General features: G+C 43.5%; 1 protein-coding gene across 1 annotated transcript in view; it reads left to right on the forward strand.

Annotated features, from left to right (window-relative positions):
• The window catches only part of Vstm4 (V-set and transmembrane domain containing 4), a 58,246-nt gene extending 44,773 nt beyond the window's left edge, over positions 1 to 13,473 (forward strand). The window contains exon 7 of the mRNA XM_055612310.1: positions 12,067 to 13,473. Coding sequence (XP_055468285.1) covers positions 12,067 to 12,192 — 126 coding nt within the window. The 3' untranslated portion in view covers positions 12,193 to 13,473. The remainder of the gene's footprint in view (positions 1 to 12,066) is intronic.
• Positions 13,474 to 14,772: the final 1,299 nt, after the last annotated feature.

The following is a 14,772-nucleotide window of genomic DNA, read 5'->3' on the forward strand; positions in this document are numbered from 1 at the left end:
CTATCTATCTATCTATCTATCTATCTATCTATCTAATCATACATCTGTCTATCCTCTATCTTGATTGTCTTTTAAACCTTAAAGCCATGTGCCTATGTTTTACTCAAAGCTTAGACCTCAGTTCTGTGTTATAGTAGAGTTCCTGAAGGTGTGGAAAGAGAAAAAGGAGGTCATGAGGGACACTTCCAGGACCTCTTCCTAAGGTCAGAGATATCTCTGGAAGTATTTTTAATAATGATAGACTTGTTTTATCTTATTGTTTTATTCAATTCACACAATTAAATGTATATTCTGGGCAGGGGAGATGGATTTGTTATTGAAAGCCATTAAGACTTGAGTTCAAATCCCAGAAACTTACATAGAAGCCAAATGTGTTTGCACACATTTGTAACCCAAGTCTTGGGGGCCAGGCAGGACAGAGATGGGCAGACTCCCATCTGGCCAGGACAGAGATGGCCAGCCAGTTTAATCAGGTGGTGAGCTCTGATTCAGTGAGAGAACTTGTCTCAAAGGGGGAACGTATAGAACAGTAGTGAAGGCTCCTGCTGTCAATCTCGGGCCTTCATGTGTACCTGAGAGGGATGTGCACACACAAACACTGCACGCGCACATGGCTTCACCACAAACACATGCACTCACAGTTTGAGGTGGCAGAGACAAATGGATCCCTGAAGCTCACCGGCCAGCCAGTCTAACCAAATCAGTGAACTCTGGGTTCACTAAGAGACCCTGCCTCAAAAACTGAAACACTGATGGATCAAGGAAGATCAAATTGTTAACCTCTGGCCTTCACACACGTGTACATGCACACACTCAAACATTTGCATCACCACCACACACAGGCACACACACGTATCAGGATCGCCTGAGCCGTGTGTCTTTCTGAAGGTCAGTACAAAGTCAGCGTGTGCTCCAGCCCACTCCTAATTACCAGAGAGAGCAGATGTCTCTGGCAGCTTAGAGTCAGCCATGGTGGAATTTTGTCTCTGGTTGACACTACCCTTCCGGGCCTGTTTTATTTTGTCCTGTGACTGAACACCTACTGGAGCGGCTCTGAATGGACTTGGAGAAGTCACTAGAGGCCGGGCTCAAGGACCAAGTTTGCTACTTACTAGCACTGGTCACAAGCAGGCCATTTGTCTTCACTTCTGCCCTTGTGGAATGAGGATGACTGTAATACCTTCTACATAGGGTCGTCATCACACCAAGGAACTATTAGCTGCTATTGTCGTATCCTAGCGGAAGAAAACAGAAGATAAAGGATGAGACTTTATGGTGTTCAGGAGCAGTATATGTGACAACGGTAAAGGCAGATTGGGGTCAAGGAGGGACTGTGTTTGCTAAGGAAGACGCCACATCAGAGCAAAGGCTTGATAACATGAGGAAGCAATGTTCACTGGGGTGTAGGGGAGATTCTTCCGGACAGAGAGAATGACATGACCAAAGGCCCCGAGGTCATGTCTGTGCAAGGAGAGCTGCCCACGTGTGTCTAAGAAATGCACGAAGACTAGCATGGCTGGAACTCTAGTCTGCAAGGAGGACACATAGAGTGAACTTAGGAGAGGCACAGGACAAATTCCTAAGAGGCTGATAAGAACACTTAGTCTTACTGTGAGCATTACAGGTCACCTCTGGAGAGCCTGGTCGAGGCAGTGCTTTAACTTGTTACTTATCAATGTTCTGTCGCACACTACTAAAACACACAGACACACTCAGAAACAAAACCCCAACTAGCTTTATTTGGTACTGATTGAGGCCTTGGAGGTCCATTGCTCTTAGCACACAGTGCTTCCAGTTCACCAAATGCATTTTTCTCTCTGCTTCTGAGTATATCCAAGGAAGCAACTGTGAAGACAACACTTATAAACTGCTTTAAAAGTGACGGCCCTGATAGTGACAGTAGGCAACACACACAGCATTTCCTGTGTGATCGTTGGCTTCACCTCACTGGGCAGGTGTGAGAACCCAATGGGAGGGTGAAAGTTGCTTGTCAGTGTGCTGAATTCTGCTCTCAAAAGGACCAAGTTGGTTTTCCTCCTTTATCTTTATTGAGTATCATAGCAGAAAACTCTAAATCCTCTTTTCATAAATAGCAATATATATGCCTGGAGGCGACCCATGCAACTCAACAAAGCCAAGTTCATGTCCAAGGCATTTTGCTTGCAGCGTGGTCAAGGGGCCTAAGGCATACTTTTCCCTCCTGAGTATGAATGTTCAGAGACCACTGAGGCCCTGGGTGGGGGAGGGCAGAATGTGTTGAATGCTTAGCTGCAGCATTCTCAGTGGCCATGGCTGTGTTGGCAAGGACTTCAGGGAGACTTTGTTTTACCAGTTTCTTCTCTGTTGAATAAAAAATGAGCACTTACCTTGAAGGCAGGAGAGGAAGTCTGCCCCTGACAATTCTCATGGTCTCTTGGGGAAACAGATTCCTGATACTGCAACTCTGTGGAAATGCAAGCCTGGGTTGGAGCTCTGAGGTGACGTGAGCGCAAAGCTCCCATGTCCTGGGTATTGATCTGTTGCCGTGGTAATGGTATTACCTGACTGAACTCTTCACATTGGCAACGGGCAGCCGCTGCAATTGCGTTTCTCTCTTATTCCTGCAAACTTAATTCAGCAAGCACACCCAACTGCAATCTCTACGATAAAGCATGGTTTTGCAGGAGTCTGCATAAGAGATCATTAAATCCCTGCTTGCCCAGGAAGGGCTAACTTTCAATTGACTCCACGGAAACCCATCCACAAGACGAAACCCTCAGAATGTGCCCATTAGGAGTTTGAAGTATGTGAGAGGTGCATATGAATCTCTTGAGATCAGTTTTCCTGGTGTCAGCAGGGTCAGGCCATTCCTTCACCCCGGGGGTACTATCCATAACCATCGCCCTCAACTGGGGCAGAGAAAGGATTAGCTTAGAGCTGAGAGAGGCAGTCTAGGCTGGTATCTGTGTTTTCAGCATCCCACCACTGGTGGAGCAGAAGGATGAGGCCCGACAGGCTATCAGAGGCTCTGAAGTTTTCATTAACTCTTACTCCTAGAATGCAAACTTTCCTGCTGCATTCAGACTGTAGCCTGTGTGATCAAAGAAAGTCATGCTGTGGGAGAGAATTTAACTTGGCCATCAATGACAACCTGAGTTTAAGTCCAGGGTTAGTGGGTTCCCAAGGATGGGGGACTAATGTGCTCCTGATACCTACTAAAGTGAGGAAGGGAAGAACCAAGTGACATTAAGGAAATGGAGCTGTTGAAAGACATACTTCTCAGGTGGGAGGGCAAATGGTACCCTCTGGATGGCTGGCAGTTTATTTTCTTTTTTTTTAAAAAAATGTATTTATTTATTAGAGTAGTAAGTGAAATAAATATGAAAGAAGAGATGCAAAAATCGTACTTGGCAACAGCTGTGGTGCCACACGCCTTCAATTCCAGTATTCCGAAGGCAGAGGCAGGTAGATCATGGGATGAGTTTGAGGCCAGCCAGGGTCACATAGTGAGACTTGTGTAAACAAAAGACAAAGAACAACAATGACAGAATAATACTTGGGGGGCCAGAGGCACTGGTGGATGGCTCAGTACTTAAGAGTACTCTTTCAGAGGACACAGGTTCAGTTCCCAGCACCCACACTGTGGCTGGCAGTTTCTTAAGAGCTAAACATACATTCGCCATTTGACCCAGCTATCCCACTCTGAGATATTTACTCTAGAGACACAGAAAAAACCCCACAAAAGACGATCAATGCATGTTTATAATGGCACCTGCTATGGCCCAGCCATGTAGATCCCTGACTGGTTTAGGGTTTTCCTGAAGCCAGGGACCAGGCCCTGCCTTTACTTCCTACTTCCATACTGAACACACTGGCTTCAGTTCTCATTCTTGCTGCTTCAGTGGCTCCAGATCCTCTTCATCCATTTTTTTTTAGAGAGAGAGAGAGAGGTCACCTAAGAGATCTGAGCATACAGATGTACAGAGTCCCTCCTCCAAGAAAGGAGCCCTTTTTTTCTGTAAGATTTCTCTGCCTTTTGACATGAGCTTTGCCTGCTCCATACCTCAGCCACAGCTCTTCCTGAAGGGCAATGTCTCTGCAACCATCCTGCTGCTTCCTATGTCCTCAGCACGAAGGGAAGAGAGCCAACAATAACAAAAAGTGGCCTTGTTGAGCCATGCATGGCAAGTGGGCATGTGGGGACTAGGCAGAAAACATCTGCCAGTAAATGTCTCTCTGGGAGTATAGGTGTTCAGTCAGAAAGGGGAGAATGACTTAGGAGTCAGCTCCTGCCCCAGACTGGGGTTCAGGTCACCTGGAAGCCAAGCTTCTACCTTGGGGGGAAGCAGTCCACTTGGCCTTTGTTGCCATGGTCATTCATTCCTTCCTCACGATGGAGCTCAGCATCCTCCCAGGCAGCACACAGATGCTCACGGCCCTGTTATTTCTCTTGGCTCTCAGACCATTGCTGTAGAGGACAGGACAGGCAGGGATGGATGTGTCTGGGAGGAGTGTTTGTTCTAGAGCCTCCCGTTTCCAGCTCCATTTCCATTTGCTTCCTCACTGACTAGCACCAGACCTCAGGCTCTTCCTTCTCTCCCATCTGCTGTTGACACAGCATGTCCTAGTGTATGCTCATCCTTAGGGAAGGTAGTTTATCTCTTCTTTTCCCCAAATAAAGCATTTCCTCTTCCTCTATGCTGTGACCAGTAGACTAGTATGTTAGAGCTGCCATAATTAAATTTCATAAATCAAATAACTTATACACCGGAGGTATTGTTTTTCCCAAGGCTTCAAGTCTAAGATCAACATGGCTGCAAGCCTAATTTCCCCTGATTCCTCTCTCCATAGCTTATATGGCTAGTGTCTGCACAGTGTCATCCCTCTAAGTGCTCTGCGTCCCATTCTCTTGCTGTAAAGAAGTAGCCATGCTGTATCAACATTCTCTCTACCAACCTCATTTTAACCCAATTCTTACTTTAAAGACCACATCTCCAAACCCAGTCACATTCTGAGATACTATCGTGTAAAAAAACATAGGAGTTTGGCCGGGGTGGGGGCATAATTCAACCCATAAGTCATTTCCCAGACTCTCTTCCTGTCAAAAAAATATCCTGGCCTACATGGTCCATACAGTTCTTGTTGATGTGTGAAGGATTCAAAGTGTACAGAGGTAGATGCAAGGCCAGGTGGAAAGTGATGAGGCCAGAATGTTGACTCAATGACATGTATTTAGCACCTTCCGTGGGGCAGGGGCTGTGTCAGACACTCATGTGCATCTCGCTTACACACTCGTAACTGACTAATTAGCTAGTTACGACTGTTCTTGTGCACCGATGGTAGAACTGCCCAAGGTCGAGGAGCTGGCGTTTGAACTGGGTCCAAATTCCTCCTACCCCTCAGTTCTGCAGGCCGGTGAGGGCCATGCCAGAGCTCTCTTCCCCTCCCCATGAACATGACCACTGTGACTCATTGAAGAAGAGTCTGCTGCCTTGGATAGACCGATGCCTTAGTGCCTCTTCTCCTCTGTCACCTGATTAGCTAACCACCCTCCAACTGTAGGAAGGAGCCTATATTATTAATAAAAATGTATGAAGAGGAGATCAAGGGGCAAAGGGCTGGCAGTGTATTCCGTCCAGGCAGTTGCACACAGATGGCATATTCTGCATCTTGTAGGCTCAACCAGCTACAGGCTGAAGATATTTTGGGGAAATTGCATCTGTACTGAACTTGGACACACTTTCACTTTTTGGGTCTTATTATTCCTCAAATGATACAGTGTAGCCACTATTTACAGAGAATTTACATTGTAGCTTCTGTTATAATTCATCTAGGACCATTTAAAGTGTACAAGAGCATGTGTATACAAATACTTTTATATAAGGGCCTTGAACATCTGAGGATGTTGGTACCTGTATAAACCTTGTGGATTTCAAGGTATTAACATCCAGTAGCTCTAAGGGATAGGGGAGAACCCTATCTGTTTCTGTGGCTTGGATAAAAGGCAAAAGAAGGTAAAGGTGTGATGTGCACCTTTAATCCCAGCACTCAGGAGTCAAAGGCAGGCAGATCTCTGTGAGTTCAAGGCCAGCCTGGTCTACAGAGTGAGTTCCAGGGAATCCAAGGCTTCACAGAGAAACCCTGTCTTGAAAAACAAGCTAGCAGACAAGCAAGAGGAGAAGGAAGAGGAGGAAGAGAAGAGGAGAAGCGGGAAAAGGAAGAAAGAAAGAAAGAAAGAAAGAAAGAAAGAAAGAAAGAAAGGAAGGAAGGAAGGAAGGAAGGAAGGAAGGAAGGAAGGAAGGAAGGAAGGAAGGAAGGAAGGAAGAAAGAAAGAAAGAAAGAAAGAAAGAAAGAAAGAAAGAAAGAAAGAAAGAAAGAAAGAAAGAAAGAAAGAAAGAAAGAAACGGGAGAAATAAAAAAGCTAGGCTGCTCTGGAAGGTACTTCTGACCCATTTAGAAAGCCCCACTGCCTGTTTCCAGTAAATTCAGCAGCATCTGTATATAATGAAAGGCTTTGTCAGAGGTCTGTGAGTCCTTCTTTGGAAGTTCCTGTTATGCTTTCACTGCAGCCTAAGGCTTCCACCAGGCCTGGAAACATAGGGTTAGATGGACTGAAGCATTATGCTTCCCTCTAAGCATCATGCCTGTGTATAGGCACCCCTCTGATTCTTTGGGGAAATGCTTCTAGAATTCCCCATGAAAACCAGAAGCCAAAGCCCTTGTATAAAAGAGTACATATCCGCATCACAGCGTGGCCTCCTGTGTCCTCCTGTGTTTCTGAGACTGTCCCTAAATGACATAGCATACTAAAAAATAATGCAAGTGCTGGATAAATAGTCCACGTGCTGTATTGTTTAGGGAGTGACAGGGGGAAATCCACATATTTAGTACAGATGCAACTACCCCCCCCACCGCGCGCCAACATTTTTAACCCGCAGTTGGCTGCAGAACTCACAGATAGAGAGGACTACCTGTAATTCTATACCTCCAGCATCCAAAGAGTACCATAGGTTGTAAGAGTGCCTTTTTTGAGCCTGTGGTGAAAGAACAGTGTTTCCTGGTCCATCCACAGAGACCCAGCATTTCTGTCTTGGACTAGAATTACTGTAGACCTGGGGAACAGTATCTCAGCTGAGCAAAGTTGGGTTTGCCTAGCCAAGATGACAGTGAGAGTATCTGAGGCCTTGCGACAGGTCCCTTACCTGGTTCTGTCCCATGGCAAGCCCTTGACAGCTGGGATGGTTGCACCATACTGTGTTCCTGGCTCCTGGCTTTATTATCTGTGCCCTAGTCTTCCCGAGAAGCCAGAAACCATCTCTGTGCTACTTCTTAGGTAGACCTTAAGCTTTACTGAGGCATCAGTGCAAACAAAGGCAGGTTGATGAAAACTAGAGAGAAGGATGCCTTTGCCCGCTCTCCTTGGCTATTAGGACTTTATTTCCAGTTCATCAAGCTAGGGAGTGTAGTCAAGCTCAGGTCTGATGGTTCCAGCCAACTGTGCCTGCCAGAAAAACAGTAGGTTCTTTAAAGGTGCTAGGCACTCTATATTACCCATCTTCTGTTGTAAACTGTATACACTCCACACTCCTGAGCCTCCTGTGTGCTGCCTCATATTTTCAATCAAATTATTACACTCCAGAAATATGCATAAGGGAAATGATTGTACACATTTTATGGTGGGTTGTTGCTTGTAGCAGTAATTGAAGTACCTTTTCCACTTATGAAAGTACTAATTTTATTTGTTTTTATTGCTTTTCTAGATGCAATTATTTATTTAGTGTGCTTTGGCTTTATTAAATTATGTTTACTATAGGAACATCATAAAAATGTATGAAAACGACACATCAGCCAAGCCAGCCTGGTGACCTGTATTGAGAAAGCTGGTGTTATTTTTCATATCCAAACGTAATGAAATAACTTAAGAATAAACAGATAATCTGCGCTAGAAAACAATGCGGTTTCAAAGTAATGCAATAAAACAACTGGACAATATGATTTCATAAACCTGGGTTCTAAAATTTACATGAGTTGGGTTTTGAGTACTTATTGGGAGACACGTGGTGTTTCTAAATGGAATCGTAACAATGTGAAATGTAATTAAGACAAAAGGAGAGAACATACATCGGGCTTTGTTGGCTGGTAAGATATGGATGACTAAGAAGCAATGTAAAGACTTTTGGTGTCAAAAGGCAAGCAGAGACTCCATCCCTACAAATGCGCTTAAGCTTGAACTTGAGAAATGGCTAGACACTTGTGCAGATAAATTGCAAGTGTCCTGGGCGGGATATGCCAGCACTGAGTTCTTCGTCTGCCCTTTGGCCTCTTGCTTCCAGTCCTCTTGGTGTTCTGTCTCAAAAGAACAGAGGCTCTCTGCTTTGAGAAACTTCATTCCTTGTCAACAGTTTGTTTATCCTGGACTTCCATAAGATAAAAAGGATAGAGGCATATAGGCTTTGTTTGTTTGTTTGTTTTTAATGACTGTAATACAAAAATAACAACAAAACAAAAGCTGAAAACCCAAAACTCCAATCTAACACCTAGGTTAGAAACACGGAGTTGCTGAAATGAAAACAGTGATATGACTCTGAATTAGTGACTACTTATCTAATTACAAATTTAAATTAATCAATGTGTCTAAATTAATCAGGTATGCCTATTGTAATCCCCAAAAGGTACTAAGCAAAGACTATATAATAAAGTATGAGTCACCCCAGGAACCCAGGTTACATTCCTTGAATCCATGGCTTTTGAGTTCTCCAGTTGCTGATTCCAAGGGTAGCACATACACACACGTGCATACATATATGCAAACACGCATGTTTTCACAAATGACACTTCATACAGACCATGTGCAGCTCCATTGGTTTTGAATGATTTTTGATGTCTGGGTCAAAACAAACCCCAGGTCTTGCACATACTTGGCAAACAAGTCTATGGCTGAGCTAGCTACACCCCAGACCCTAGCTAAATGGATGTCTAAGTGTATACCATGGTATGTTCCCTTCTACAAATGCTCAGGTTTCTACTGAAGAACTTGAAGCTCCACTCTGCTCTGCTCTGCTCTCCTCTCCTCTCCTCTCCTCTCCTCCCCTCTCTCCTCCCCTTCTAACTTCCCCTTACCTTCCCTCCCCTCCCCTCTCTCTTTCTGTCTCTTTCTCCCTCCTTCCCTCTCTCCCTTGTCCCAAAGAATAATCTCATCAGGAATATATGAGAGGATATGATACTTTGGGCAACTTAAAAGAAAGAGTTTGGAAATTTAAAGACAAAAAGTTACACTTAGCATGATTGGAATCCCAGCACCCAGGGAAACAGAGGCAGGCAGATCTCTGTGAGTTCAATGTCAGCCTGGTCTTAAAAGCAAGTCCAGGACAGCCAAGGCTCCACAGAGAAACCCTGTCTCAAACAAACAAAGACAAACAACAACAAAAAAAATGACGCTTAAGAGTGAATTACAATTTTGACTTTCAGTAACAGTGATTGTGTCAGCATGCATAAACTCCATGTAAGCCAGACCAAATCTAAGCATGAAGAGAGGAGGTGAACATGAAGTTACACCCCTAGGCAAGGAGCTATTGACAATTGACAGCTGCTGGAAAGGGGACAGCGAGTTTTAAGAACATTGTCACTTACAGTTTGACCACACTCCACTGAAAGGCCACACATTCAAGAACATATGGGACTTGGTGGAGGTTAAAAACAAAAACAAAAACCAAAAAACACAAAATTGGGTAGGTAGTGAAGAGGGGGATCAGGGAGGAGTTGAAGTGGGGTGAATGTGATAAAACACATTGTATGGAGTTCTCGGAACTAAGGACAAACAAAACTATGGGTCTCTTGGCATGGGCGAGCTTGTTCACTTCGTCTGTGCAAGAGCTGCTGTGCTTCCTCTCCTGGAGTCACTGGCACCCTCTACCATCCTCGGCATTGTTTCCTAGAGGGTTGTTGGTCTGGATCTTTGCTGAACAGTAAGTCCCGTAGGCATGAGCTGCAAACATCTTGCTGTTCTGGATTGGTCTTTCACTCAGAGAATATTTCACCATCTAGAGTAGAACAATACATCATTTGTAAAAAAACATCTTACTCCTAAGATCATTTTCCTAAAACTTCTCTAAATGTTTTTTTTTTTTCAATAGTGTTAGGAGTTTACATATCTTATTTGGGGTGACATAGGGTGGGATTTTATTTTATTTTTTTCCAAATATTCCAATAGCATTACTGAAAGATGATACCTCAGTTAATGGCTGTCATCTCTGGCCAGCCCCACTGATATACTTGTCTGCTCATCTGCCAACATTACCGTATTTATATTAGGTCAGTTGGATAATTTTAATATCACCAGACTTGGATTGCCAATTACTTATTATTTTAACATCTCTTAGTCATATTAAGAAAACATACAGCTGTGACTATGACATACAAAGACTGATCTTGTCAACAGTGGTTTTTTTAATGTAATCGAATGCCTTCCCAGTATATATAGGGGTAATCATGAGGTTTCTTTCTTTTGATCTTTTACTGTTATAAATCATTCAAAAGTACTGAACCATATTTATGTCCAGAATAAAATTCACTTGAGTATGATTACCTATCCCTTACATACCTCTTCATCCTCCTGAATAAATCTGAATTAAAATGTGTATGAACACAAGGTTTGTTCTAAAACCCTTCAAAGTTTTCTTCCTTGTTGTTCTCTGATTAGCTTAATTCCAATGATGTTCCTTGGCTCTTCCTTCAGAAATGCCCTGCCAACAGCTCTCCTGCTGCTGCGAAGATGCAGCCCTTCCTTGCTGCCCCTTTGAAGGCATTTAGCAAATTCATATTTCCTACACTTAGCATTTGTCATTTTTATTTTTCTGGGACATTATCATCTTACCCTGTGTTTCAATTTGTGTTTTTAGTGTGTTGAGCCAAGCAGTTTACCGGTGTGTAAAATTTCCTTCATTTATATCTGGTTACCTTTTTTGTTTCATGTTTTATTAGTTCTTGCTTCTTATATTTTTTCTTTTTTATAGTGATCAGTTTTTCAGTCTATGCACATGATGGGTACTTTCTAAGCACCTGATTTTAGAAATTTTTGTTTGTTTTCTTGTTTTTGCTGCTTTTGTCCTTATTATTTTGTGTGGGGATTTTTTTTTTTTTGTCGTTATTGTTTCTTATTTTGTTCATTTCCTAACTTTTTGAATTTGATGCTTGTGGTGGTTTGAATAGGTATGGCTTCTGCATACTCACGTGTTTGAATGTTTGGGAGTGGTCTTATTAGGAGATGTGGCCTTGTTGGAGGAAGTGTGTCACTATGAGGTTGGGCTTGGGGTCTTATATGCTCAGTCTATACCCAGTGTAGCTCACAGTCACTTCTGCTGCCTGTGGATCAAGATGTAGAACTCTCAGCTCCTTCTCCAGCACCATGCCTGCATGCCACCACGCTTCTCACCACTACGATAATGGACTAACCCTCTGAAATTGTAAGCCAGCCCCAAGTAAGTGGTTTCCGTAAGAAGCCTGCCAAGGTCATGGTGTCTCTTCACAGCAATAGAAACTCAAACTTAGACAGTGCTGGACCCTCTTTGTATTATTAAATAATAAAGCACTTAAACTAGAATTCTTCATGACTGCTCCTCTCTAAGTACACATGTAGAAAGAAATACGTTTGTTCTTCATTACTATTTTCTAGATACTCTGAATTTTTAGTTATGTAATTACATCATTCACAAATTTTCTAAGCTTGTTATTAATTGTCGGTAAGCTTGTTTCTGTGTCCTGTACATTTTCTTCTGATCAGTGTTATTAGTCTGTTTTGCTTTCCGGAATTAGGTATTCTCTGTGAGCTAGAGTCCTCGGCTTTTGTGAGTACTTGATGCCAACGTCAACTCATTGCAGTGTCTCTGGCAGAGCACGGTGTTATACATGGGGCAGTGAGCTGCATCTTCTTAAGTTACTCAGTTGTACATATGCTTTTATTCACTTTTGCCTACAATTTCCTTTATTACCCTATAAATACTGTGAAAAGCATGTGCTTGGTAAATGGCGGATAATTGGCTGTGGTCAGCTTGAATTGTGTCTTGTTTTTGTTTTTGTGTTTCTGTATAGCCAAAGATCACCGAGGAAAACTTGACCTATGCCGAGCTGGAGCTCATCAAACCACACCGGGCTGCCAAAGGCGTCCCCACCAACACCGTCTATGCACAGATACTTTTCGAGGAGAACCAGCTGTAGTGACACCTCCTCTCTGGCAGTCACCTGTGCTCCTGGTTATTTATGACACTCAGAAACAAACGCCCTATTTTTGTATTTTCACCTGTGCCTTCGGCATGGTGGGGAGGCCCTTCCCACAGCATTCTGATGTCTTCTAAGAGGTACGCACTCCCCAGGAAAGAAACTCTTGCCATGTCTCCTAAGACAAGAGGTCCCTGGACTGATCAGGGGGTACGAGGACCCTGCTTCCGAGGGCATCTGCTGAGCCAACCCTTATCACCTTCTTCTCCTCTTCTTGAGTCTTAATTTGTTGGGAAAAAAATTAAATCTTAATTTTGATCATCTACCCACGCCATGTCTAAAACATCAAGCACTCCATTTATAGCCACAAGAAATGCCTATAGAGACCACAAAGAGAGGCAGTTCTCTGAGGTTCAGATGGTAATGCTGGGGCGCCCAGAGCACAGCAAGCCCCTGGTGGTGATGGCAAGCAGCCACTTAGGGTGGCATCCATAGTTTTTAATAGATGCTCCGAAGCTGGCCACGTAATGACAGGAGAGCTGGTGTCTAAGGTCTGTCTCAGAAAATTGTAGTACTTCTCTTTAGACCCATCCTTCCCGGCGGCTGTAGGTCCACAAAGAGCACCACTGTGAAGTGCTTATCCTCTTTTGGCAGAGTGGTAGGAAAACATTGTTTTTCTTCTCTAAAGACTGGAGTGTGGTTCCAGTGGGTACATCATGTAAGTGAACAAAGTGTGCCAAGCTCAGTCAACTCTTGCTCAAGGGAGGGCAGAGCCTTTCACCATTCCCTCAACATAGGAATGGAAGTATGAGCCATGCTGGAAAACTGTTCAGGAGAACTCAGCTCCTGACAACTGCTTTGTCCATCTCAGCCTCGGATGCTAACTCTGATGGTCTCAGGTAGATGTCGGAGGACTGTGGGGCATAAGTCCACGGGGAAGTTGCTCTGCAGACCTATACAATGTACAAAGATGTCGGACTCCATGAAAGTAGCCCCACTCTGCGAGAGACAGAGAGACACCCTGGCATCCGCAGTGCCATTAAGGATGCTTGTTGACTTCTGTGTACTCTGGTCGCCACTTACTACACTCTATAAACGTTGTTTGGCTATGTAATTTACCGTGTATATATGATAAATTATCTATTTTAAACACAGCTGGGGTGTGTGTTGTCCCTTCTATGTCCCTGTGGGACTTACTTGAGTTTCTTAACCCCTAATCACCTTGGATTTTCTGTATGTTTAAAAAAAAAGTCCCTCCTAGGATTCTTGAGGGTTAAATGGAACAATAAACATTGCAAGATTCTGGAAACTATAAGCCAGTTCACAAATAATCTCTCTTGACAGTCATGCTAAAGCCACTTTGCACTTTAAAACCAATGAAGCAAGCAAACTTTTCTGTTCACAGTGTGTGCGTTTGAACCCAGGGCTTTGCACATGGTCTAGCGGGCTCTCTACCTCTAAGCTGTGTTCCTAAGCCTGTAGCAGCTTTTACAAGCAAATTTTTACTTGCAAACTTAGTCCTATAGCAATAACATTTGCACATATCCAGGGCTCCTTGTCAATATTTCTTGTGTTTATTGTACAGTGTCCAAAGGGAGCAGCTATTTTTTTTCCTATAAAAACTGGTGTGGAAGTCCACCTTCTTTGATAACACCTGCGTCTTGCTCCTCTTTCTGTGCCTGAACATGGCTTTTGAAGAAGAAAGTCCACTTAGGATAAGGTACTAGAACTTTCCAGAGCATCGTCTTTGGAAGGTGAAAACCACAAATACTGATACCATGCTTACCCTAGAGAATACTGCATTTTATCACAACAGGGTTCTAGCAGGTGGACGTGTAGTGTTTTAAGGATATAGTGATTTCCTGATTTGCACACATAGCCATATAGGTAGACAAGGACACTGAGGTGCCAGTTAGGAGTAGAGAGTGGGGCTTAGAGGCATCACACATGGACAGGAACACATTCAACCGAAAACAGTACATGCTTTTAAGAACCATCTAGAAGCTGTAACTTTTACAGATTCACCTTCGCATTTTCCTCTCAAGTTCTGGTCCACACTAAGTTGTGGAAATGGGGTACTTACTGAACATTTTCCTTTAGGGGAGCAAAAGCCTCACAGCATCCCTTTTTGTCTGCCTTTCCCCAAGGAGACTGCACAACACTCTCAGAGCAGTAGAAATGAGCTATTTGCACCTGGTGCTTATTTGAAGTGACATATTTTGGCATTCTTGCTTAGAAAATGGGTCTAGTCACTCATCCTCTACCAAATAGGCCACTAACCATGAATTGACATTTCTTAAGCTAAGTGAGGGAAAACATCCATTAACTAGAAAGTGCAGAGAGTTCTTGCTACGAGGCATCAGTAGGAGCAATGATGTAATCACTGAGTAATCCCCCCCCCCAAAAAAAAAAAAACAGTTGCTTCCACATTCAATGCAATTAAAGCAAATGTGGACCATTGTTTGGGAGTAATGGCTTCTCAGAGATGCAGTGCAGATAGGCTCAGATTTAGGGATGAATTTTGGCCTAGGCCACAAATGACAAGGAATCTTTATAGGCAGCCTGAAAGGAGAGCAAAGT

Source organism: Psammomys obesus, unplaced genomic scaffold (assembly GCF_907164565.1).
Source record: "Psammomys obesus unplaced genomic scaffold, mPsaObe1.curated_primary_1811, whole genome shotgun sequence".
In the NCBI taxonomy this organism is placed as follows: Eukaryota; Metazoa; Chordata; class Mammalia; order Rodentia; family Muridae; genus Psammomys; species Psammomys obesus.